We start from the raw sequence: 26,663 nt of genomic DNA on the forward strand, positions 1-26,663 counted from the left end.
AACTCCCTCCCCTTTAAAGCAACCCAACTCCATTTTGGACTGTTGTGATATTTTGTGGTGGCAATTTAGGCCCTGTATAAAAATCCTGCTAAAAGTACGAGATAGCCTACTTGACTGATGAAAGCAATGCTTGGATAATCCACCCGTGTTGAATTTGCTTGGCCATAAATCATGGCAGGAGGAGCTGATTGCCCAGAGGAGTTTTCGAACTTTGCCATGCTTTAAAGCTTGGTTGGTTGAGTAGTGAAAGGAGGATGTTGTTTCTGAAGGAGAGTTGGCTAAGATTGAGATATTGGATTCATGGCCATTGGGCATGAAGAGATATTTCTGCAGAACTTGCTCCCAGCTGCTTAAATGGATGTGTTGAAGTGTATGGCCTGAGACTGGGAAAAGCTGCTTGTTACATGCTTTTTTGTGTTTTTGTTTTAGTCAGTAGTCGCCTTGATAAGGAGATTGGTAAGGAGATTCCAGGTTTATTTGTCAGTGCAGCACTGAGAGAACGTTATATCTTCAGAGATGCATTTTCTTTCAGATACTGGGCAGGACTGTTCCAAAAAAAAGTGTCAAAACGGCAAGAAAACCTGGGGGTCTCACAGTGCATGCAAGAGACCACCTCCCTCCTCCCTTGGCCATTGGGGACCCTCACCACCAGCAGCATGTTTGCCCTCCCAAACACATATCGCCGCACGTTTACTTTGGGGCCCTCCCCCAGCATGGCCCTTGACGTGGCCATCAGCAATTTTTGCCAAGTTCGCGAATGGTCAGGAAGGCGAATGGGATGCTGGCCTTCATAGCAAGGGGGATTGAATATAAAAGTAGGGAGGCCTTGCTCCGGCTGTATAGGGCATTGGTGAGGCCGCAGCTGGAGTACTGTGTGCAGTTTTGGTCGCCGCACTTACACAAGGATATTTTGGCCTTGGAGGGAGTGCAGAGGAGGTTTACTAGGCTGATGCCGGAGTTGAGGGGGTTGAGCTATGAGGAGAGGCTGAATAAACTAGGCTTGTACTCGTTAGAGTTTAGAAGAATGAGGGGAGATCTCATTGAGAATTATAAGATGATGAATGGGATGGATAGGATAGAGGTGGAGAGACTCTTCCCGCTCAGAAAGGACAGTAGGACTAGGGGGCACAGCCTCAAGATAAAGGGGGGGCGGTTTAGAACGGAGTTGAGGAGGAACTTCTTCACTCAAAGGGTGGTGAATCTCTGGAATTCTCTGCCCGTTGAAGTGGTGGAGGCTGCCTCGCTAAATATTTTTAAGACGCGTGTTGATGGGTTTTTGATAAGCGAGGGGGTTAAGGGTTATGTGGAGAGGGCGGGAATGTGGAACTGAGCCACGACAGATCAGCCATGATCTTATTGAATGGCGGGGCAGGCTCGAAGGGCTAGATGCCCTACTCCTGCTCCTATTTCTTATGTTCTTATGTTCTATGTTCCCACGTGCATGTCCCCCAGCATGTTCCCACTTCTTGCCCCACCTCTCCCCATGACCTCCCCTTTTGCCCCACCCTTCCTGACCCCCTGTCATAGCCCACCTGCATAGCCCTGCCATCACAGCCCTCCATCGTGCCTTCCCCCTTTCTTCCTCTGCCCTCCCCTCCCCCGGTTACATTCTTCCCACTCAGACCCCACCCCAGACCCCACCTCCTTGGCATTGCCCAATTGGCAGTGTTATGCATCTGACCACTTGGGAGCTTCAGTTGCCTCTAAGGCCCTTGACGTGGCCATCAGCAATTTTTGCCAGGCTCGCGCCCCACCCGACAACCGGGAGATCCTGGGAGCTCAGAGAATCCTGTGTTGAAAGGGTTAAGCATATTTGAACGCTATCTTAAATATGCTAATAGACTTTGCGTCCTTTCTGGGTGAGATCCGGTTTTCTGCCATTTGAAAGGGACCAGGACGATTGCAAACCATTTGCTGCCGGACGCACAACCCATTTGTAGGCCCTCACACTACTTTCTATGATCGGCGTGATCTGTGTGAGGCTAGAAGGTTGTCCCCCGTGTGTTAATATAAAAGTTCATCATGCCCTCTTAGCCAGGTAGAAAAGATTGTATGGCACTATTTTATTGAAGAGCGGAGGAATTCTCCCTGGTATTCTGGCTAGTAGTTAACTCTCGACAAATATTGCCAAAAGTATGTCAGTGCTTCTACTCCCAAGTCTCTCACTCTGCTCTGCATTCCCTGCAATGGCTGCTAAGCCAATTCTATCATCTTGAACCTTTGTTCCTAGCTCTTACAACCATAGACACTTGCAACACAGAAAGAGGCCATTCAGCCTACTGTGCCTATGCTGATTCTTTGAAGGAGCTATCCAATAAGTTTCACTTCCTGCATTGCGCTGCCCCGTAAATATTTATCCAATTTATGCCAGGCTGTTATTAAGTTAGCCTCCAGCACCCCCTCAGGTGTGATTTGGCACATAACAACTCTCAGCAAGTTACATTATCATATAATTCACTTGTTTATTCAATGGGGTCTCAACGGGTCACGATCTCATAACCATCGACAATATTGTGAAAATACAGTAAAGATTTCCTTCTCAACTGTGCATGCTACTGTTTGACACCTAAAGTGTCACTAATGTGCACCAGAAACTAGTGCTTCAATTCCTCAACATTATAAAAATAGTAATTATTAAAACACTTCTGCAAAGGTATAAAGCAGAGCGTATGATTTGCTCATGCATTGAGAGTTGGATATCACAGCATGCACACAGCTAATAGAGACATTCATTCTTGCATGAGTGTGCTTTTTATATTCATCCTATTCAGGTCCCCTGAATTTCCAACTGAACTCCCCTCCTGACCTTGGATATTGTCTGGGGAATCTGATTTGCTGAAAACGTCAAATATATCACACAGCCTTCTCTCTGCAATTTGTTATGAAAGGAATAATAGTTGATATAATATTGACGAAAGTAGTACATGTCTAACAGTGATACAAAGCTCTCAACATCTGCTTTGAAACTAACTCTAATACTGTTTTTTAAAGGAGCCCTTTGTGAGGTGATGGTGAGGAGCTATGATTTGCCGTCATGTCTCAGTGGCGGAGAGTGTCTGAATACAATGCCAGGATCTGCATGTGATTACCCAACAGGGGTCACTGGGCACAACTGTGAGATCAACGTGAATAAGTGTTCTTTAAAGACTTGCTTGAACGGCGGCACATGCCTCGATGGGATAAGTGTAAGTGTAATTCATTTTGTGAAGGCGGGTGGAGAAAAATCAGTGTTTAAATTGTTTGATTCCTCCTACTGAAGTACATGACCTCACACTTCCCCACATTAAACTCCATTTACTAGGTTCTCGCCCAGTCACCCGATCTACCTGTATATCCTGTTGTAGACCATAATATCCTCATTGCAGCAGACTCTTCCACCAATCTTAGTATCATGCATTCTATTTCTTCCTCCAGGTCATTAATGTGAATAGTGAACCATTGTGGGCCATGAACTGATCCTTGCAGTTACATCTTTCCAATCTGGAAAGGACCCTTTCTATTGTCTATATGACAGCCAGTTTTCAATCCATGCAAACACACTTCTTCCAATTCCATGGGCTTTCAATTTATGCACCAGCCTCTTATGCGGTACCTTGTCAAATGACTTTTGGAAATCTAGATACAGTACATCTCCAGGTTCCCCTCTGCCTACTTTCCCTGTTACATCCTCAAGTAACTCAAGCAAATTTGTCAAACGTGATTGACCTTTCATAATACCATGGTTCCCTGCCTCTGCCTTTCTTCCTTTTTGAACAGAGCAGTCACATTGGTTGATTTCCAATCTTCTGGCATCCTCCCAGAATTTAGCAAATAATGAGAAATTTCAATCAAAGGTCCACTACCTCTGAAGCCTCTTCCATCAAAACACTAGCATGTAGTTCATTGGGTCCTAGTGACTTGTCCACCTTTAGTGCCTTGAGTTTCTTTAATATTCTATCCCTTTGATCCCATTGTTCTACAACGTTATTTGAAATCAGCCCAACTGATATCTTGGGAATATTTGCAATATCTTCTATGGTGAAGACTGATGCAAAAAATTTAATTGGCATATCCTCTATTTCTTTGTTTGCTGTTATCAGTTCACTCATCTTGTTCAGCAGAGGTCCCACATTTTAGCCACCCTCTTCCCATTATATATCCATAAAAACTCTTACTGTTTGTTTTTATGAACATAGAACATAAAACATTACAGTGCAGTACAGGCCCTCAATGTTGTGCCGACCAGTGGAACCAATCTAATGACCCTTTAACCAATATTATCCATATGTCTATCCAATGACCATTTGAATAGCCTTAAAGTTGGCGAGTCCACAACTGCTGCAGGCAGGGCACTCCACGCCTTTACTACCCTCTGAGTAAAGAACCTACCTCTGACATCTGTCCTATATTTATCACCCCTCAATTTAAAGCTACGTCCCCTCGTGTTAGCCATCACCATCCGAGGGAAAAAGCTTTCACTGTCCACCCTAACTAATCATCTGATCATGTTGTATGCCTCAATTAAGTCACCTCTTAACCTTCTTCTCTCTAGTGAAAACAACCTCAAGTCCCTCAGCCTTTCCTCATAAGACCTTCCCACCATACCAGGCAACATTCTGGTAAATCTCCTCTGCACCCTTTCCAAAGCCTCCACATCTTTCTTATAATGCAGCGACCAGAACTGTACGCAATACTCCAAGTGCGGCTGCAGAAGAGTTTTGTACAGCTGAAACATGATCTCATGGCTCTGAAACTCAATCCCTCTACCAATAAAAGCTAACATATCATACGCCTTCTTAACAACCCTATCAACCTGGGTGCCAACTTTCAGGGATCTATGCACATGTGCACTGAGATCTCTTTGCTCATCCACACTACCAAGAGTCTTCCCATTAGCCCAATACTCTGTAATCCTGTTACTCCTTCCAGTGAATCACCTCACACTTTTCCGCATTTCACTCCATTTGCTATTTATACTGCATGCAAATTTTCTCTCAAAATTCATTTCCTCCTTTCTTATGAACTAAAAAGTCTCTTGCTGCTGGATCCTAAAACTTTTTCAGTCCACTGATCTACCACCATCCCTTGCCATTTTGCATATCCTGCTTTTCAACTTAACATTATCCTTGACCTCTTTTGTTAACCCTGGATTTTGACTCTCCCTTATGGAATCCCTCTTTTTGATTGGGGTAAACTCCTGCTGAGCATTTTGGACCAGCTATTTGAATATCTGCTGCTGCTCATCTACTGACGTACATCTCAGCTTGTTTATCCAGTTCACCTTTCTCATAGAATAACTCTTACTTAAGTTGAAGATACTGGTTATGTATCTATGGCATACACCCTCAAACTATAGGGAGAATTTTATCATACTATGGTCACTACAACCTAGGGGATTCCTAACCACAAGATCGTGAAATAATCCTCCTTCATTACACAAAACCAAATCTAAAGCAGCCCGTTCCTGGGCAGGTTACATAACGTACTGCTCTAAAAAGCAATCCCTCCTGCACTCATCAAATTCCTCTTCTACACTACCCTTGCCAGTTTAGTTTGGCTAATCAATATGCAGATTGAAATCTCCCATGATAATTGCACTTCCATTGAAACATGCCCTCGATATTTCCCCACTTATGTTGACTTCTTGAGAGGTCACATTTTGGGGGTGCATTAGACTACTCCCAACCTTGTCTCCCTTCCACTACTATTCATCATCTCAAACCAAACTGACTCCACATCACTATCCACTGCTTTTATATCGCAACTCAGCACTGCTGTGAAACCTTTCTTTATTGGCAACACTACCCCACCTCCTTTCCCCATGGCCTGTTCTTTTGGAACATTGTATACCCTGGAATGTCGAGCACCCAGTCCTGGTCACCCTGCAACCATGTTTCTATAACAGCTAATCAAAGAATCCCTACAGTGCAGAAAGAGACAATTCGGCCCATTAAATCTGCACCAACAACAATTGCACCCATGCCCAATCACTGTAACCTGACACATTTACCCTGCTAATCCCTCTAATCTACAGATTCCTGGACACTAAGGGGCAATTTAGCATGGCCAGTACACCTAACTTGCACATCTTTGGACTATGGGAGGAAACAGGAGCACCCGGAGGAAACCCACACAGATACGGGGAGAACATGAAAACTCCATACAGACAGCGACCCAAGCTGTGTCCTGGAGCTGTGAGGCAGCAGTGCTAACCCCTGTGTCACCGTGACGCCCTAATACATTATTAGCAAATGTTGCAACTTGCACTATCAACTCATCTAATTCATTGCAAATGCTTTGTGCATTCAGATTAAGAACATTAGTTTTTTTTGCAGTTGTTTACAACTCTGGATTTGCTCTGTGTTATCTATTTTGTTCATCTTTACTGCCCTATCCTGTCACACTACGGCAATCAAGTTCCCCTCACTGTCCTGTCCCACTGCTGCCTCATATACTCCTGATTCTTAAAACCTTCTGTTCTTGCAGTTCTGTCCTGCAGAACCTGCAGTTGTAAATGTGCCTAGTTTGGGGGCGTTTAAGAGATCCGTGGATAGGTTTATGGACGAAAAGGGATTGGTTTAGGTTAGTGGGTCATTGTTTTTTAACTGGTCGGCGCAACATCGTGGGCCGAAGGGCCTGTTCTGCGCTGTAGTGTTCTATGTTCTATGTTCTATGTTCTTGGAATCCTCCCCCATGAATTAGGGCTCTTGAATGAGTCCTTGGAGTAACATGATCTCTGCCTACCTGTAGTTTCTGTTGACACTGAGGCTGATCATGAACTTGCATTCCTATCTTTATCTTTGACTTCCTCATTTTCCAATCAACTGGTATCTCATGCCCACTCTAGTTTAAACTCCTATTTCCGTACTTACACGGTTTGCAAGAACACTGCTTCCAGCTTGGTTCAGAGAGAGGTCATCCCAATGGTACAGTCCTCACATTCCACAGCACTGGTATCAATGTCTCACAAAGCAATACCCACTTCTTCCACACCAGTCTTTGCACCAATTTGCATTGCATTCCCACTCAGTTTCTGTCCTAGTTTGAATCGTGCAGTACAGACGGAGGCCTTTGGCCCATTCTCTTTTCTTTCTTCATTCTTTCATGGGTTGTGGGTGACGTTAGCAAGGCCAGCATTTGTTGCCCAACCCTAATTGCTCTTGAACTGAGTGGCTTGCTAGGCCAATCTAGTCAAGAGTCATTCGCATTGCTAAGGGTCTGGAGTCACATGTAGGCCAGGCCAGATTAGGATGGCAGATTTCCCTCACTAAAGGGGATTAATGAACCAGATAGGTTTTTATTATGTTCAAGATTTGTTAATGTATTAACCACTGGCATAGAATCATAGAATCCCTAGATTGTAGAAGGAGGCTATTCAGCTCATCAAGTGTGCATCAACTCTCAGCTTCTGTAGTAGGGAAAATACTTGAATCTATCATCAAGGAAGAAATACCAAGACATCTGGATATAAATTATCCCATTGGGAAGATGCAGCATGGGTTCATGAAGGGCAGGTCAATTTTGACTAATTTGGTGGAACTCTTTGAGAATATTAGGTATGCAGTAGACAATGGGGAACATATGAATGTGATGTATCTGGATTTCCAGAGGATTTGACAAGATGCCACACCAAAGGCTGCTGCATAAGATAAAGGTGCATGGTGTTACAGGTAATGTACTAGCATGGATAGAGGATTAGTTAACGAATAGAAAGTAAAGAGTGGGGGTAAAAGAGTGGGTGTGTTTCTGGTTGGTGATCAGTGACTAGTGGTGTGCCTCAGGGATCAGTCTTGGGACTGCAATTGTTTACGATTTACATAGATGATTTGGAATTGGGGACCAAGCGCAGTGTGTCAAAATTCGCAGATGATACTAAAATGAGTGGCAGAGCAAAGTGTGCACAGGGTGCTGAAAGTCTGCAAAGGGATATAGATAGTCCAAGTGAGTGGGCGAGGGTCTGGCAGATGGAGGACAATGTTGGTAAATGTGCGGTCATCCATTTTGGTACGAATAACAGCAAAGTGAACAAATTGCAGCATGCTGCTGTGCAGAGGGATCTGGGTGTCCTTGTGCATAAATCACAAAAAAATCATTTTGCAATTAAAAAAACAAATTGAATTTTGTCCTTCATTGCTAGTGGGATGGAGTTCAAAAACAATGAGGTTATGTTGCAGTTGTACAATTGTGTCTGGGACTCCTAACGATATCATAATACTACTTCACATGTTTAAAAACAATTCACAGAAGACTGCAGGAGGTTTGCAAAAACCTTGCAAAAGTGTCTGAATAATTGCTTTTGTTGTACCTTGTAGGTCCAGGTAAACACCATCATTAATGCAGCAATCAGACATGCCTAGCAATTTGTCAGTCAGAAAAATAAAATGTTACGACGGGTTTGCCAATCTGGCATCCTCAGTGCTGGATGTGACAGGCCACACATTGGGACAAAACATGTTTACTGAATGCATTCCCTAGGGCTCATGTTGTTCAGAGTTTGATTTGTTCCATTAGCCTTTCACTGTGTGAAAATGTCCGAGGGTCACTGATGTGTGTCACAATTAATCTAATGTTATATTCCGGTGGAATTGGAAACACCACTAATGTTCTAGCTTTAGGTAATGCTGTCTTCAATGGCATGAGGCAGAGAATGTACACAGTTGTAATGATTTTAGCCAGGCTAATGTGGTTGGCTTGCTAGAGTATGAACTACCTGATGAGACCACATGCCTGCTGGGGTGTTTTATCAACCCCGAAAATCACATTTTGATTTGCTGTTTTAAGCTTCCTTTCGGCTTCGTCTTTTGTTCGGGTGTGTCCCCTCCTTTTGATTTATCCCTAAGTTCGTTTGAGTTTGTTTATTTTGTTGGTACACAAAAAGAAGTATCTGACGAGTCCTAATTGATGGTTAAACCAGGGAGTCTCATGTTCCCTATTTAAAGCAGGTATGTCAGCCCCCCAGCCTGCAATTAGCAGGGAGCACCTGGAGAACTGGCTGTGTACAGATGTATGGTGTAAGTAAAGTAATTTGGTGATGGGACTTTCGTCTCCATGGGGTTTTTACAACGGTAAACTGGGCAATCCATTATTTAATAAAATGACAGAAGATAGGTGGCACAATAGTACATGGTTTGCGCTGCTGCCTCACAACACCATGGACCCAGTTCAATTCTGGCCCTGGGGACTTTGCATGGAGTTTGTACATTTTCCCCAAGTCTATGTGAGTTTCCTCTGGGTGCTCTGGTTTCCCCCACAATCCAAAGATGTGCTGATTAGGTGGATTAGCCATTCTAAATTGTCCCTAAAACGTGGAGGTTAGGGAGATTAGTGGGTTAATCATCCTCTACTCCTCTCAGTATCCTCTGATTTATTGTATAATATGGAAGATTGAAGAATAAATTCCGAAGTGAATAATAATAGATGAATAGCAAATGAGTTTCAATCTGGGCACGTGTGATGTCACACACATTGGAGCTAAAAAAAGATAGTGGTGTGTACTTCATAGATGTTTAAACTAGATACAGTGGGCATTCAAAGAGATCTTGTGAAGATGCCTTGAACAGTTAAAAAGGAAATTAAGAAAAGACAATGGAAGGTTGTCCTTCTTGTCTAGAGTACTTAAAGGTTTTGGAGGACTTAAATACAGGATGTAGACATCCTGCTTCAGATATTCAAAGCCCTGGTTATAACACACTTGGAGTACTGTGTTAGTTCTGGGCACCATTCCTTATGAAGGACATATTGGTGTTAAAGTAATTGTAGCTTAGATTCACCAGAGTGAGACCAGAACGCCAAAGGTTAGGTTTGCACTGGCTGCAATTTGAAGGATAAAGAGTGGTCTGATCAAAGTATTCAAGATATTACGGGGAACCGACATGGTAGATGGAGAAAAATATTTCCGCTGATTGGGCAATCTAGGATGAGGGAGCCAACTCAGGAGTGAAATTTGGGAACAATTTTAAACTGAGTGAATGATGAAATTAAATGGCAATTAATGTGACATTCATTGTTCATCTTTAACCTTTGATTGATAGGTTAATGTCAACAAAGGTATTTGGGGATATGGGGAGAATGCAGGCATGTGGAGTTAGGTTGAAGATCAACCATTATCTCTTGAGTGGTGGAATAGGCTTGAAGAGCTAAATGGCCTTCCCTGGTTTCTTTGCTTTTATGTGCATTACAACAGTTGTGTGCGTCATTTACTGTCATTGCAATGCTTCATTTTGTGCTACGAATTTATTTATTTTTGCTGTCTAGAATTCAGAATGTGTCTGCACCGCAGAATTTACTGGAGAGTTTTGTGAGAATCGTGTTGGACCGTGTGATTCTTCACCATGCATGAATAATGGGAACTGCGCGCAGACAGAGATGAACTATTATTGCAGGTATTCGGTGACTAGCCCTTTGGATTGCAAAAAAATAAAATGTAGTCCATTATTAAAGAAAGGCAAGAGAGATAGAGTGAAACTGGAAAGTTACAAATCTCTTAGGGCATAATCTTATGACCTCGTCCTGTCTGACTTTTGGTAAGACTGGCCATGAGGTGAAAAATCAAAAACATGCCCGGTTTTTCACCTGCCCCGATTGTATCAGCGCCGCTTTGTCATCAAAATCAGCTTCGCGCCAAAAAGGGCTTGACATATCATTAGGAGTCCCAGACACTATTATCCAGGCTCACTTAGCTTCACCACCTTGCCAGTCGAGATTCTCTCTGGTGAGAATCAGAGCGGTTCTCCACCAGAGGAGGCTGGACATGATGGCTTCACCAGGGGGATTGGAGGGCGTCAAAGTTTCCCAGGTGGGCAAGGGCAAGGGCAAGGCCTGACACTGCCAGCCTGGCAACCTGGCACTGCCCTCCAGGCACCTTGGCACTGCCCACCAGGCACCATAACTGCGTCGGGGCACTGCCAAGAGGATGGCGCCTGAGTGAGAGCAATGCCTGTGGGGTGGAGCTATGACAGGGATGGAGGGAATGGGAACTCTGCACATTGGGAGGGTAGGGAAGGAGGGAGGTACTCTGCCAGGGTAGAAAGGAGGGTAGGGTACTCTGCTAGGTTGGGAGAGAGGGGGAGAGCTCTCACGGGGTGAGGTAGAATTGGGGGGAGCTCTACCAGAGTGGGAGGAAAGGGGACTCTGTTGGGGTTGATGGGTGATTAGTGTGTGGGAATGTCAGGGGATGGGGGGGTGCCGGGCTGGAGTTACGATGTCTGTAGGGTGGGTGGGGTGATGGAAAACTGGTACAGGATGCGTTTGGTGTGGGAATAGGCCCTGATATGCATGGGCGGGTAGGGGTTTGGGGCAGCAGGAGATCTCCCAGCACATTGGGAGATTGGGATATCTGCACAATGATGCCCATGGAGCTCAGGCTCCACCCCCCCTCCCTCATTTTCTCACTTGTTTGGCACTTCAATTTTTTTTTCATTAGATTGAGCCCTTAGTGTAACATCTGATGGCAGGAAGTTATTGGAAAAAATTAGCGATTTGACAGTAAGTAAGCAGTTGGAAAAACTTGATCTGGTCGGGAAGAGATCCAACATGGGTTTATAAAGGATAGTTCATTTTCCAACAAACCCAAACAAAATGTTGGGAAGTAACTGAAGAAGTAGACAGGAAGTATCTGTGGATGTTGTTTATATGGATTTCTAAATGACATTCAGTGGGGCTTTATGTAAGAGGTTGTTAACTAAAATTAAATCCCATGAAACTGAAATCCATTTATTGACCTGTTTGGGATATTAGTTAGATGACAGAGAATAGGAACAATGGAGATGTAATTGGAAGGTTACGGTGTACTGCAAGGAGTTGAGCTGGGTCCTCAACCATTCACAATATTTATTAATGACTTAGATAATGCAGTAGAGTCATACATCCAAGGTTTCTGATGATGCAGAGATTGGTACACTAAGTTATGTAGGTGGGAGCATAAAATTATAAAGAGACATGATGTGCATGGATAAAACTGTGACAAATGGATTTCAACACAGGTAAATGTGAGGTTGTTCATTTGGGATCAGCAAAGGATAGATAAAAATATTTTCTAAATGGCAAAAAGCTGGGAGACCCAAAGGGACCTTTTTATAGAGATCATTAAAATGCCACGCTCAAGAATAAAAAGGAAGATCACTTTAATGGTAAGAATTCCATTACGTCTGGATGACTGGGGTATTACGGGGAGGAACTTTTAATGCAGCAAAACAAAGACATAGTTGGATCACATCTGGAGGACTGTGTACAGTTCTGGGCACTACGCCTCTGAATGGATATATTTGCCCTGAGAGAGTGCTGAGCAGATTCACTAGAATGGTATCAGGGCCCCAAGAGTTAGATTATGGGGAGAGAGATTACATAAACTTGGAATATAGAAGGCTTATGGGATGATTTGGTTTGAGTGTTTTTATATTTTGAAGCAATTAATAGTACAGAGAAAACAAAAAAAAACTCTCACACCAGTAGATGCAAGCTAAATTAATGAATCTGAACCCGAACTCCATAGATTTTTGCTAGTCAATGGCATCCACGGATTTGGAACATGATGTGTTGATGCAGTCAGAATATAGATTCTACCTGGTTTTCCTGGGAGATTTTCTTGGATTGTTTAAAAAGATCTGCAGGGAAAAGCCTGGGAACTATAAGCCAGTGAGTCTCACATCTGTGATGGGCAAGTTGTTGGAAGGTATTTTGAGAGACAGGATCTACAGGCATTTAGAGACGCAAGGACTGATTAGGGACAGTCTGCATAGCTTTGTGAGTGGAAAATCTTGTCTCACTACTTTGATTGAATCTTTTGAAGAGGAATCAAGAAGGTAGATGAGGGCAGTACAGTTGATGTTGTCTACATGGACTTCAGCAAGGCCTTTAATAAGGCATAGTAGGTTGTTGCATAAGTTAAATCTCATGGAGTCCAGGATGAGGTAGCTAAATAGATACAAAGTTGGTTTGATGACAGAAAACAGAGGGTAGTTGTAGAGGGCTATTTTTCAAACTGGAGACCTGTGACCAGCAGTGAGCCTCGGGGATCAGTGCTGGGTCCACTGATATTTGTCGTTTATACTAATGATTTGAATAAGCATATCGGAAGCATGGTTAGTAAGTTTGCAGATGACACCAAGTTTCGCGGCATAGTGGACAGTGAAGAAGGTTATCTCGCATTGCAACGGGATCTTGATCAAGTGGGCCACATGGCTGACGAATGGTGGATGGAGTTTAATTTAGATAAATGCAAGGTGATGCATTTTGGTAGATTGAACCAGGGCAGGGCTTACTCAGTTAATGGTAGGGAGCTGGGGAGAGTCACAGAACAAAGCGATCGAAGGAAACAGGTTCATAGCTCCTTGAAAGTGGAGTCACAGGTGGGCAGAGTGGTGAAGAAGGCATTCAACATGCTTGGTTTCATCGGTCGAAACATTGAATACAGGAGTTGAGACGTCTTGTTGAAGTTGTACAAGACATTGATAAGGCTACATTTGGAATACTGTGTACAGTTCTGGTCACCCTATTGTAGAAAGGATATTATTAATTATTATAGAAAGGGGAGGCTGGATAGTCTAGTACTTTTTTCTCTGGAGCGTAGAAGGCTGATGGGGTGACCTTGTAGAGATCTATAAAATAATGAGGGGCACAGATCAGCAAGATAGCCAATATCTTTTTCCAAAGGTTGGAGAGTCTAAAACTAGAGGGCATAGGTTTAAGGTGAGAGGGGAGAAATACTGAAGGGTCCAAATGGGCAATTTTTTCACACAGTGGGTAGTGAGTGTCCGGAACAAGCTGCCAGTAGTAGTAGTAGAGGCGGATACAATTTTGTCTTTTAAAAAACGTTTAGACAGTTACACGGGTAAGATGGATATAGAGAGATATGGGCCAAATGCAGGCAATTGGAACTAGCTTTAGGGTTCAAAAAAAAGGCGGCATGGACAGGTTGGGCCAAAAAGCCTGTTTCCATGCTTTAAACCTCTCTGACTCTATAATTCAAGAGTTTGGGGTCAACACGACTGATGGCTCAGCAACCAATGGTGGGGCAAAGGTCAGAATTGGAATGAAGTTTGTGGCATGAGTCAAAGAGATTGGCCAGGATTTTCCATTCCCGTCTACCTCAGGCAAGTTTGCTGATGGGATCGGAAAATATCGCATGAATGCCAGTTGTGTTTTAGGTCAGCTTGCTGCAGTTGTCCATTCCCCTTGTCGGTGGTGGGTTGCATTTCCTACTGTTCAACGTTGGGAACCTCATATGAATACATTTGCAGCTCAATATTGGAGCCAACAGCCAGGATCATGCCCTGCTCTCCCCTCCCTCTCCCCCACCGTTCCCCCTTTCCGCCCCTGTCAAATAATCGATTCACGGCACCATGATGTCAGAAAGGCCTGCACCGGCGAGCTCTACGTAGGAAGGGGGTTGACTCAGGGATGAGCAGCCATTGAGTGAGCAGATTCTGACTGAGTCGTGACCAGGTTCTGATGGGTGGGGGGGGTGCTGACCAGTCTCTGTGTGGGGATGGGGTCGGGGGACAGGGGAGGTGACCAGGTAGGGGTAGGGGTGCGACCAGGCTCTGACTTTGGGGGGTGATCGGCATTTGATCAGGGGCGAGCAAACTCTGACTGTGGGGGGAAGGAGAATGGGGTGGTGGTTCGGGGAGACCTACTAAGTGGCTGGTGGCCTTTAAAGTCCGATGATTGCAGTGCTGTGGTGGTGGTGGGGTGGGCAAATCAGAGGCCGTGCTGCCAGCATTTTAGTGTGAAACCCGTGGGTGAAATGTTTGGTACCCATCGTTGCACTATATGGCAGGAGAAGGCTCCATTGATGGGTTTAACACCATTTTTCCCACCTACCTTTGCTGATTTCCAAGGAAATGTCACCAAATGGTTTAGATTTTCATAAAATGATGGGGGTGGGCGTCTGTGGAGGGTTGCAAAAGGCAGCCAGGACTGAATTCAGGATTCCTGACCCCATTCCCAAGGTTTTTAATTTTCAGCCGAGCTATTTCACAGGTGTAAGCTGGTTCAGGACATGAGCACTCATGTCCTAGTCCTCTGCAAGTTCCACGAAGTTGGACCAGCTTTTCAAAGGGTCATCATCGCTGATCCTCAGAGGTGCAGTGAACCAGAGGCTGGAATCTTGAGACAGATGAGGAGGCTCACTGTCTTTGTGAAAATGATGGCGGAGACCTGGATCTGGAAGTGCTGACCACAAACCAACCCCCTGCCATTTTCACAGAAATGCACAGGGTGGCACGGTAGCACAGTGGTTAGCACTGCTCCTTTGCAGCCCCAGGACCTGGGTTCGATTCCTGGATCAGGTCACCGTCTGTGTGGAGTTTGCACATTCTCCTCGTGTCTGCGTGGGTTTATTTAGATTCAGGACCGAGACTCAGAATCAACTGCGTCACTCTACATCTTGAAGAATTTTATCTTATCATAGAACCCTACAGTGCAGAAAGAGGCCCTTCGGCCCATCGAGTCTGCACCAAACACAATCCCACCCAGGCCCCACCCCCATATCCCTACACATTATACCCACTAATCCCTCTAACCTACACATCCCTAGACACTAAGGGGCAATTTCTTAGCATGGCCAATCAACCTAACCCACACATCTTTGGACTGTGGGAGGAAACCGGAGCACCCGGAGGAAACCCACGCAGACATGAGGAGAATGTGCAAACTCCACATAGACAGTGACCCGAGCCGGGAATCGCACCCAGGACCCTGGAGCTGTGAAGCAGCAGTGCTAACCACTGTGCTACCGTACAGCCCTTTTTTTAAAAAGTTAATCCACCACCTTACCCGTCCCCAATCCACCATAACCAACTCGTGCCTAATACCATCGAAGTTTCCTCCAGGTGCTCCGGTTTCCTCCCACAGTCCAAAGATGTGCAGGTTAGGTTGATTGGCCATGCTAAAATTGCCCCTTAGTGCCCTGGGATGTGTAGGTTAGAGGGATTATTGGGTAAATGTGTGGGGATAGGGCCTGGGTGGGACTGTGGTCGGTGCAGACTCGATGGGCCGAAGGGCCTGTTTCTATACTGTAGGGTTCTATGATTCTATGTTCTAATAATGAGGCTTTGTTGATAGTCCAGACATTCATTAGAATACTGAAGCAGCCGTGCCTAAGGGGAGATATTGTACAATTGAAAGCTCTGAATCTCTGATCTCTTCTGTCAATTTCACAATATTTGTTTCCACAAGACTAAAAGATTTGGAGTGCTTCCAGTTTATGCCATTGATATTCTAAAAGGTCTAGATGGTTAACATTTCAGGTTGTAGTAAAATAATCTTTTATGAACGAATGATTGTTCTTTTAAAAGATCTTTTGAACACAGCTTATGGCCACATTTGGGTTCATTGGCTTTATTGACAGTGTAAAGTACGTGGATGGGCATGAACCTACCATAATCTGATATGGAGCTAATGAGAGGGCATATGGAGGGCATGCAATGGCATGGATGGGACATGGGGAGTCTGTAGGAATAGGTGTTCAGGGGTGGGGGCAAGAGAGCCTTACTGTCTTTATTATAACTGGAGACCTGGATCTGGAAGTCCTGCCCCCCAAACCCTTCATTATAACTGGGACAAAGTCTAACTTCTTAATCCCGACTTCACACACAGGAGCCCCCCTGGCTGCCTCTGAACTCTTTCCAGGTGATGGTAGGTCTAATGCCAGTTAACCACAGCACCCACTTCACAACCCTGGAACAAAAATCATGGGCACTTCATGGGCACTTTCTCCTGCGGCAGGTGCGACAAGTTTGGAAATTTCCAAATTCCCATTATCTACCTCAAGGATGAAAATCCACTCCAATATCTTCACTTCCCAAAGTTTAACTGGAGAAGATTTTGACACCTGGGAATAGGTGTCAGACAAGCAAACTGAAAACACAAGAACTTAAAAGGAAAGTGGAGTAGAACGGGTAACGATGTAAAGGTTCATATACGTGCAACACATTTTGTCGTATGACGTAATCACCGAGGCATGAGATATGGAGGGAACATAAGAGAAGGGCAAATCATCTCAGGATGTAAAAGATCTTTTAGGTCTTTGGGAGACTCCGGAGGAAAACGCATGGGAGTGGGAAGCTTGGATGGGTAGGAATGGAAGGTAGCAGAGAACGGTATGTGATATCCACACAGGATAAGGAGAAATAGTGGAATATGGTAACACGGAATGAGTTTCTGAAATGTACCCTTAAAATCAAACTCATTTTTAATTGACTCTATGGTGATGATTCCAGCTCAATTGTTAAAAGCTTTCGGGAACTAAATTTTGGAATTTTCTTTGCAATGGCCTGTGTTGCAAGATTGTTGCATGTCTTACAAATACCTGCTGGCAAAAAGCAAAACCCCACGGTTGAGTTGATGGATCAATGCGAGTATTGAATTAATAATGGTCTGTATACTGCTGTGTGTTGCTGAATCTCAGACAACAGCCTTCCACTTTAAACCCAACACTGATTATATGTCCATCGATGTCAGACCATAACATCAGTTGAACGAAAGAAAGTCTTTGAGTTGCTAAAATGTGGGAACACAGCAGGAAATGGCTATGCAGCAGCAGTATAGGTCTGGAAAAAACAGCTAGGATCTCAGTGAAGAAACTACCCCGATAGGTGCCAACACAGCTTTGAAATCTGAGGCCTGGGACAAAAAAACTCTGCGCACTAGAAAAATAAAGCAAATTTCTTCTTATTGACAATAGCAGGGGCATCAAGCTCCTATTAGTTACTCTAAAATCTCAGGATGTAATTCTCCTAAAAGGGCATATGGCCCCTTGACAGCTGCATCCTTCACGGAGAGTTTTGTCCTCACTTGCTTTTCTTCTAATAAACAATAAACCATCTACTGTCCTAATTTGTTTGATCAATAAATTGTTTTTTCAAAATGTGGTGTAAGTGGACACAATATCACATTACATGTTTGAGAAGAGGACATTTTAATTCTTACTCCAGCACAGAAAATGAGTGACAGTGAATCTGCCTCCACATTTACCCATCACTCCATTTTCTTTCCCATTGTCTATCAGATTTTTCAGATTTACCTCAGGAACAAGCTGCCAAGGGAAAGTAATTGGTACCATATCCTCCAAATGCAAATTAGACAGATTTTCTTTGTGTTATGATAGGCAAATAGCTAAGGCATGCCACAAGATAGCATGCTTAGCAGGAACAGGTGACTTCACAAGTGATTTCACATTTTGGTGTAGCTTAGATTTATTCCTAAGTATTTCATTAATTTCTGAGCTCAATATCCTTGAAGCCAGGATCCTTGAATCCTTAATTTGACCAATCGCTTCAGAGGTCACTGTAATAACTGAGAGGTAGTATGAAAAAAATCCATCTGCTATAATCTGGAATTGACCTCTGAGGAGCTTAGTGGGTGGATTGATAAACTGCCCTTGGCACTGGATGCAGAAAATTAGTGAATGTGCCTTAAAGGCAACATGCAGTCGCTGGAGAAATCACCCATCATGATGAAATCAGACTTGTAAACTGGACATATGTCAGTTCTTTCACAAACTAACATTTATACAAAGAAAAAAAATCTCAAAACGTCCCAATTCAATTCACAGCCAATCTTCTTTCTGAAGTGTATTACTGTTGTAACACAGTGCAGAAATTATATTGTGACTGAATCAGACTATTTTGGCTCGAACGTCGGATATCCTTTCGGGTACAGCCATGCTAGCTTGGCCCCACAGTAAGTGGTCGCTGCAACTTCCATTGGAGTTAAGAGAATACACCCAATGCCAAGTGTTTCCACAATGTCCAATCTGGGTCAGAAAGAAAGCGAGCTGCTTGGAATGTGTTTATTGCTTTCACGTGGATCTCCACATACAGATTAATTAATGGTTAAAAGCGTTAAGCCTGAAAACAAACAAGCTCACTCTGCAAATGTTCACACAGAGCTCATACTTGTGGAATAAAGCATCAGGAGCGTCTAATACTGCCAAAAGGATGATGCAATGTCACGTAATTAAGTAACTGTGACCAGGAAGGAAGGAAGCAGAAGTACAAATTCATGTAAAGTTCCTGAGAAGTATATAGATCTGTCAACAAACAAGAATTTTTTCTCACAAATTACAGACTAAACTAGCTTTCTTAGGTAACCCGGTAAAGCCTAAGGAAGCCCCACCTGCAGCCTGTTCTCAAGACTAACAGTGGACAAAGCTTAAGTGACCCAGAAAAATTTCAAAGTGAACCGTATCGACCCGAAAGACCTACAAATCCTTGGAAAAAGGATAAGCAAATAAAGGATTGAAGACTCACTGACTCATGGCTGCAGCAGATGCAGGAAGATATAAAGGTCCGGAGTCCAGGCAGCAGTGAACACAGATCGCAAACTACAAGCCAAACTTTGGAAGCAGCAGTAGATCCAGAACTTAGGACAAGCATGGAGTTTATATGATCTCTTCTGGAATTGAAGATGTATGTAAATCCATCAATAAACAATAATGATTTTTATGTATTACGGACTGATGTAGTTCCCTGAGGACAACAGGCAATGAAAGAAACACCATCTAGACCCCGATCTCAAGACAAGACAATAGAAACCAAAAATGTTACATTGTGTTTTCTCTTTAAGGGGCAACATTATCGAACAATGTTTTTCAAAATCTTTTTTTTCCCAGTAATCCACTTTTATCAAATGGTTGTCTCATACCACGTTCACTTACGACTTGTCTCTGGCACTATCTTTCACATAACAAAGCAATCCACATCTACAATCAGTTTACGAGAAAGGAAAAGAAAATTGGTGCCCAAGTATACATGCAGGACACACTGACCTGTCTATTCTTACCTCGTGGTCGTACTCTGTGCTGCAATGAGAATTTACCCAGAGAGAAATGAAAAGAAGTCAAGTGACTTTTGCGGATAATTTCTGGTGATCCATTTTCCAACATCCCGTGGGCCACGATTCCATTTTGAAAAACACTGCTATAGAATGGCAGGGAATGTTGGGCCAGGACACAGTGATATCTAATGCCATTGTAGTGCCTTGGGAATGTCCCATTAAGTGCTATTCCACCAGAATTTCAGACTGTTGACTATCATAACAAGTCAAAACAAAAGAGAAAGAACTAATTTAAAAATTAGCCATTGGAACAAGGTTTATTGGTCATGTGGTGAGTGCATCCGGAATAAAAGTTGTTCCAGAACCAAGAAAAAATTTCCAGCTCTGTGGAACATTGCAGAGTTACAAAACTGAATGGGAATGGTGAATGAAGTTGTAAAATTTCTTTAAAAAATACTTAACTGAGATCAACAAGCCACAGTACCATTTGTTACATGGTGTTGGGAAGAAACACATTGATCATTCAAAATAATCAAATTGAGAGATTGATGCTCTCAGAGACATTAGCACATTACAATCCAAAGTTAATTACAATTGTTGCAGCAGACACATGGCTGGAATTCTCTGACCTCACCTGCACCTGAGATTTTCTGACCTTGCGGCTGTGAATGGAGATTTGGCTGAACCCCAAGTTCTCCATTCTCACTGGCATCAGTACAACATTGGAGAATTCCGGCCATCATCTGCAGGACTGGGGGGCAGAACCTGTTCAGGTGTAAGGAGATAGAAAACACAGACCAGTCTGTTACACATCACAGTCATTAATAGATACAGGTAATGGGAAACTCATTTAGTAAAAGTGGATTACGGGGAAAAAAGGTTTTGAAAAACATTGTTCTATAATGTTGCCCCTTAAAGAGAAAACACTTGATGTAGCATTTTTAGTTTCTATTGTCTTGCCTTGAGATCGATGTCTAGATGGTATTTCTTTCATTGCCTGTTTTCCTCAGAAAACTACTTCGATCTGTAATTGACAAGCAAGCATTAGCAGCTACACGGGCATGCAAGAAATTTGCTGACTATGTCTTTGGTTTTCACATTACAATAGAAATAGACCACAAGCCTTTGATCACACTGTTGAATTTTAAATTGCTGCAATGCCATCAAGCCTTGAAAGTTTAAATTAAGATTGATGCGGTTAGCTATTCATATAGTATATGTTCAAGGGAAACAGCAGATACATGACCACGCATTGAAGCAGAGAATCTAGAAAGACCTGATATTGAACCTGTGGAAGAACAGCAGTCCACACATTCACAGAAATTACACAAGGATTGAGCGAAATCAGAGAGACTCGAAAATCAAATGTGGAATGTAAGGGGATCAGAGAAGTTTCTCAACAGAGGATGGCCAACATAGCTAACACCCTGAGATCATATTTTGACAGTGATCAGTGCTTTGCTTGTATATGATGATGGAATAGTATTCCCAACAGCACTAGAGATTTAAGTTTAGGTCGCTGAGATATTACCAAATGCAGAGCCTGAGCATGGTTTTCAGCTTGGTGGCCATGTCTGTTCAAATCATTGGAAGAAGTGATTTCTGTAAGTATCACAAAGCGGAATCAAAGAACCACAAACGTCATCTTCCAGAGAGGCCATAATCGTAGTAAATGGAAGAAGCCACTGAAGCAGGTGATTCTGAGCCATCTTCCTGCTCAGAAAGGACAGTAGGACTAGGGGGCACAGCCTCAAGATAAAGGGGGGGCGGTTTAGAACGGAGTTGAGGAGGAACTTCTTCACTCAAAGGGTGGTGAATCTCTGGAATTCTCTGCCCGTTGAAGTGGCTGATGCTGCCTCGCTAAATATTTTTAAGACGTGGGTTGATAGGTTTTCGATAGGCAAGGGGATTAAGGGTTATGGGGAGAGGGCGGGAATGTGGAACTGAGCCACGACAGATCAGCCATGATCTTATTGAATGGCGGGGCAGGCTCGAAGGGCTAGGTGGCCTACTCCTGCTCCTATTTCTTACGTTCTTATCTACTATTTCAAATTCTGTTCAGCAGCATCCTGAGGAAGAACATCATAATGAGAATCAAAAGAGAAATTGCTGGGAAATCTCAAAAGCTCTAAAAGCATCTGTAGGGAGAGAGAAGAGCTGACGTTTCGAGTCCAGATGACCTTTTGTCAAAGGTGACCCTTCGCCTCAGCTTTGACAAAGAGTCATCTGGACTCGAAAAGTCAGCTCTTTTCTCTCCTCACAGATACTGCCAGGCCTGCTGAGATTTCCCAGCATTTTGTCTTTTGGTTTCAGATTCCAGCATCTGCAGTAATTTGCTTTGATCAGAATGAGAATGCCTTATTCCCTACAAACAAGATGAGAACTGAGTTGGGGAGACTCATGAAGTCACCACGGCATTTATCATTTTAAGAGAACATGAAACAGAGGCAAAGAAAGAAACGAGAGAAGAGAATATGGATTGAAAATAAACTATATGTCCTACGGGTCGACAAAACACAGACATTCAGAATGATGTGGAGGCTGAAATTCTGGGTTCCCAGAACATCAGAGAACATTAAAGTCTGAAGAGGGACTTGGCTGGGGTGGGGGTGGGAGCATGTGGTAGAATGGAGTATGTTAGATACAGTCCCATTAAGGGTCAATGGTAACAGTCTGTGAAGTTGTGAAAAGAAATAACAAAGACTAAAATGTAATCTGTGACTCCAGAAGAATTAGCCTGATCAGAAGCTGGTGTAAGGATTGTTCTCTTAGCTATAGAACATAGAACATAGAACATTACAGCGCAGAACATGCCCTTCAGCCCACGATGTTGCGCCGACCAGTTAAAAAAAAAACAACAATGACCCACTAACCTAAACCAACCCCTTTTCGTCCATAAACCTATCCACAGACCTCTTAAACGCCCCCAAACTAGGCGCATTTACAACTGCAGCAGGCAGGGCATTCCAATCCCTCACCACCCTCTGGGTAAAGAACCTACCCCTGACATCTGTCCTATAACTACCCCCCCTTAATTTAAAGCCATGCCCCCTCGTGCTAGATTTTTCCATCAGAGGAAAAAGGCTATCACTATCCACCCTATCTAAACCTCTAATCATCTTATATGTTTCAATAAGATCCCTTCTTAGCCGCCTTCTTTCCAGCGAAAACAACCCCAAATCCCTCAGCCTCTCCTCATAGGATCTCCCCTCCATACCAGGCAACATCCTGGTAAACCTCCTCTGCACCCTCTCCAAAGCCTCCACATCCTTCCTGTAATGTGGGGACCAGAACTGCACACAATACTCCAAGTGCGGCCGCACCAGAGTTGTGTACAGTTGCAACATAACGCTACGACTCCTAAATTCAATCCCCCTACCAATAAACGCCAAGACACTGTATGCCTTCTTAACAACCTTATCTACTTGATTCCCAACTTTCAGGGATCTATGTACACATACACCTAAATCCCTCTGCTCCTCCACACTATTCAAAGTCTTCCCGTTAGCCCTATACTCAACACATCTGTTATTCCTACCAAAGTGAATTACCTCACATTTCTCTGCATTAAACTCCATCCGCCACCTCTCGGCCCAGCTCTGCAACCTGTCTAAGTCTTCCTGCAAACTATGACACCCTTCCTCACTATCTAACACACCTCCGACTTTGGTGTCATCAGCAAATTTACTGATCCACCCAACTATACCCTCATCCAGATCATTAATAAAAATCACAAACAGCAGTGGCCCCAACACAGATCCCTGAGGCACACCACTTGTAACCGAACTCCATGATGAATATTTACCGTCAACCACTACCCTCTGTCTCCTATCCGCTAGCCAATTCCTAATCCAGTTCCCTAGATCACCCCCAATCCCATACATCTGCATTTTGTGCAGAAGCCTACCATGGTGAACCTTATCAAACGCCTTACTAAAATCCATATACACCACGTCCACTGCCTTACCCCCATCCACCTCTTTGGTCACTTTCTCAAAAAACTCAATAAGGTTAGTAAGGCACGACCTACCTGCCACAAAACCATGCTGACTATCTCCAATCAACTCATTACTCTCCAAATAACTATAAATCCTATCCCTAATAATTTTTTCCAAAACCTTGCCCACAACAGAAGTGAGACTCACCGGTCTATAATTCCCGGGGAAGTCTCTGTTCCCCTTCTTAAACAATGGGACAACATTCGCTAACCTCCAATCATCTGGTACTATACCAGAGGCCAACGCGACCTGAAGATCAGAGCCAGAGGCTCTGCAATCACTTCTCTTGCCTCCCAGAGAATCCTGGGGTAAATCCCATCCGGACCAGGGGACTTATCTATTTTCAGACCCTCCAGAATATCCAGCACATCCTCCTTATCAACTGTAACACTGTCAATTCTACTCCCCTGCAACCCAGTGTCCTCCTCAGCTATATCCATGTCCCCCTGCGTGAACACCGAAGAGAAATATTGGTTCAATGCTTCACCAATCTCCTCCGGTTCCACACATAACTTCCCTCTGCCGTCTATAACTGGCCCTAACCTTAATAAAGTTTTGCAGTCAACAGACTTTGAGAATTTATTGAAACTACTCCAACACAGTAGGATAGCTTATAAAGTTATGAGCCAGATTTACTTGCGACCAACATCAGTCTCAAGTTTAAGCTGGTTTCGTTAGTACACATGTTCAAAATTAGATCTTTCTCTATACATTTGCTAACAAAAGCACTGGCAATGTGAAATTAATTGACAAGATCCCAGTTCCCTATTACTGAGCCAGAAACCAGTCTGCTTTATTTTGTTGCCTGGGATCATGCAGGTCAACACTACAAGTTCAAAAATCACTTCATACGTGTTCTGTCAATAGAACACGTATGTGCGTCCATTGATTAGGAATACTGAGGGAGATTTAGCCCTGTATAAATTTTGTATATATGAACATCAAGCACTCAGCAATATAAACAGAATTTGTGAGTTTTGTGGATGAAACACAAAGGCTTTGAGCATGACTTCATCTGTGTTTTAACTATATTACTCGTAGCGTTGAAAATAGAGTTAGCTTGTTACACACTTGTCCTGGAAGCAGCATGTGTTCAGGGCGCTTGACAGTTGTTGTTCAGTCAGAAGGTTATGGTTTCAAGCCTGACAGACTTCATCTAAAGAAAATCTAGCCTGACACTCCAGTGCAGTGCTGAGTGAGTGCTGCACTGCCAGAGGTACTGGGCAGTAGTTACTGTTTTTTTCTGGACCAGGTGAAAAAAAGTGACTTTGCAGCATCCCAACTGCACAGCCGACATTTCTTGTTGTATTGTCCAACACTTAGAGGAATAAATCCTGGAGGCATGTCTCACACCATTATGCTGGCACATCAGATTTCCAGAGATTGGCACAGCCTTTAAAGAACCACCCCAATCTCCAGTGAAAAAAATAAAGACATCCCATTCCCCACCCCACATTGGAACACCCTTCCCACACCCATACACGGAACCTTGCCTTTATAGGGACTGCTCCCCATGACAATAGGAACCCTGCCCTAAAATCTCTTAAATTAGTTGCCTTGTTTCCTACGCTACAACAGGGACTACATTTCAAAAAAAGTCCTTCATTGCATATAAAGCGCTGTGTGGCATCTTGAGATTGTGAAATGCACAATATAAATGCAAGTTATTTCTTTAGTGCTAAATTAATGGTGTTGTAGCAATGGAGATGATGAATGGTTTAGAGAAACTCAGCAACAGTTGTTTGCGTGACTACAAGACTTCTGTTAGCTGAGTTAGTTGTAGAGATTCCTGCCTCCACCTGTGATTGTCTAATGTCCTGCTATCTTCACAGATGCTTGCCGGGATTCACTGGAAGAAACTGTGAGGCAGCAATCGACTACTGTGAGCTCCTCAGCATCAACTGTTTGAATTCTGGACTGTGTCTTAATTTAAAGGATGGATACACTGTAAGTAATTCTAAGTCATTTGCTAAAGCAGAGGTGACACAACTTGCATGGAGGATTCTACATACTTGTCCTGTTATATTTGATTGAGGTGTACAAGGTTATGATTGTTTATCTTGCGTACTTTATCTCAACAGTCTGCTTGCTCATGATACAAGGATTAAAGGAATTTAACTTCAGTTAATAAATCTGGAATATAAAGCTAGCCTTGGCAATGGTAACTGTGAAATTATCATTAATTGTGTAAAAATGCAACTTGTTCAAAGGAAGAAAATCTGCCGTCCTTACCTGATTTGGCCTACATGTACTCTAGATCCACAGCAATGTGCTCTCTGAAGGTGACCAAATGAGCCACTCAGTTTAAGGGCAGTCAGGGATGGGCAACAAATGCTGGCCTTGCCAGTGATGACCACCATCCCACCAAAGAGTAAAGAAAAGAAAGAAGGAGCACAGATTTAAGGTTTTGTGTTAGAGATTTTAGAGATACTTAAGGAAGAGTGCAGTAAGTGTTAATGATCTGAATTTCACTGCCACCAGAACGGTGAAAGTAGAAATGATAAATGATTTCAAGGGGAAACTGGATGGACGCTTGAGAGAAACAAACTTGAGGAATTGGCAGACTTGATTGCTGTCTGGAGGGCTGGCATGGGCTGAATGGACTGAATAGCGTTCCTTGTGCAGTAATGACATGACTCTATATTAATATACCCAGCCTGACATCATATTTTGCATAATACTTACTATTTTTCTGAAGCAGGGAATATCGAAGTCTGGATATGTGATCTACATTGACTCACTTCATTGAAAAATTCCAGATTTGAAACCAGAAGTTTTGTGAATCTTATGGCACTAGCTGAAGCTGTATAACATGTCTAACTTTTCCCAAGTTTGGGGAAAAAAAGTGCCAAAGTTCCCACTCCTGGAAACTATACTGTGGTCAGTGGCTTGAGATGGAACAGGGTTGTA

The 26,663-nt window shown here is 43.4% G+C and overlaps 1 protein-coding gene across 4 annotated transcripts in view; it reads left to right on the forward strand.

Moving 5' to 3' along the window:
* The window catches only part of LOC145344813 (uncharacterized), a 1,415,987-nt gene that overhangs the window by 621,277 nt on the left and 768,047 nt on the right, over nt 1-26,663 (forward strand). For all 4 annotated transcript variants that reach the window (XM_080191980.1, XM_080191983.1, XM_080191981.1 and 1 more), the window contains 3 exons: nt 2,992-3,185; nt 10,234-10,361; nt 25,586-25,700. In XM_080191980.1, coding sequence (XP_080048106.1) covers nt 2,992-3,185; nt 10,234-10,361; nt 25,586-25,700 — 437 coding nt within the window. The remainder of the gene's footprint in view (nt 1-2,991; nt 3,186-10,233; nt 10,362-25,585; nt 25,701-26,663) is intronic.

This window comes from Carcharhinus amblyrhynchos, chromosome 7 (genome assembly GCF_965287045.1).
Source record: "Carcharhinus amblyrhynchos chromosome 7, sCarAmb.v2.hapA, whole genome shotgun sequence".
In the NCBI taxonomy this organism is placed as follows: domain Eukaryota; kingdom Metazoa; phylum Chordata; class Chondrichthyes; order Carcharhiniformes; family Carcharhinidae; genus Carcharhinus; species Carcharhinus amblyrhynchos.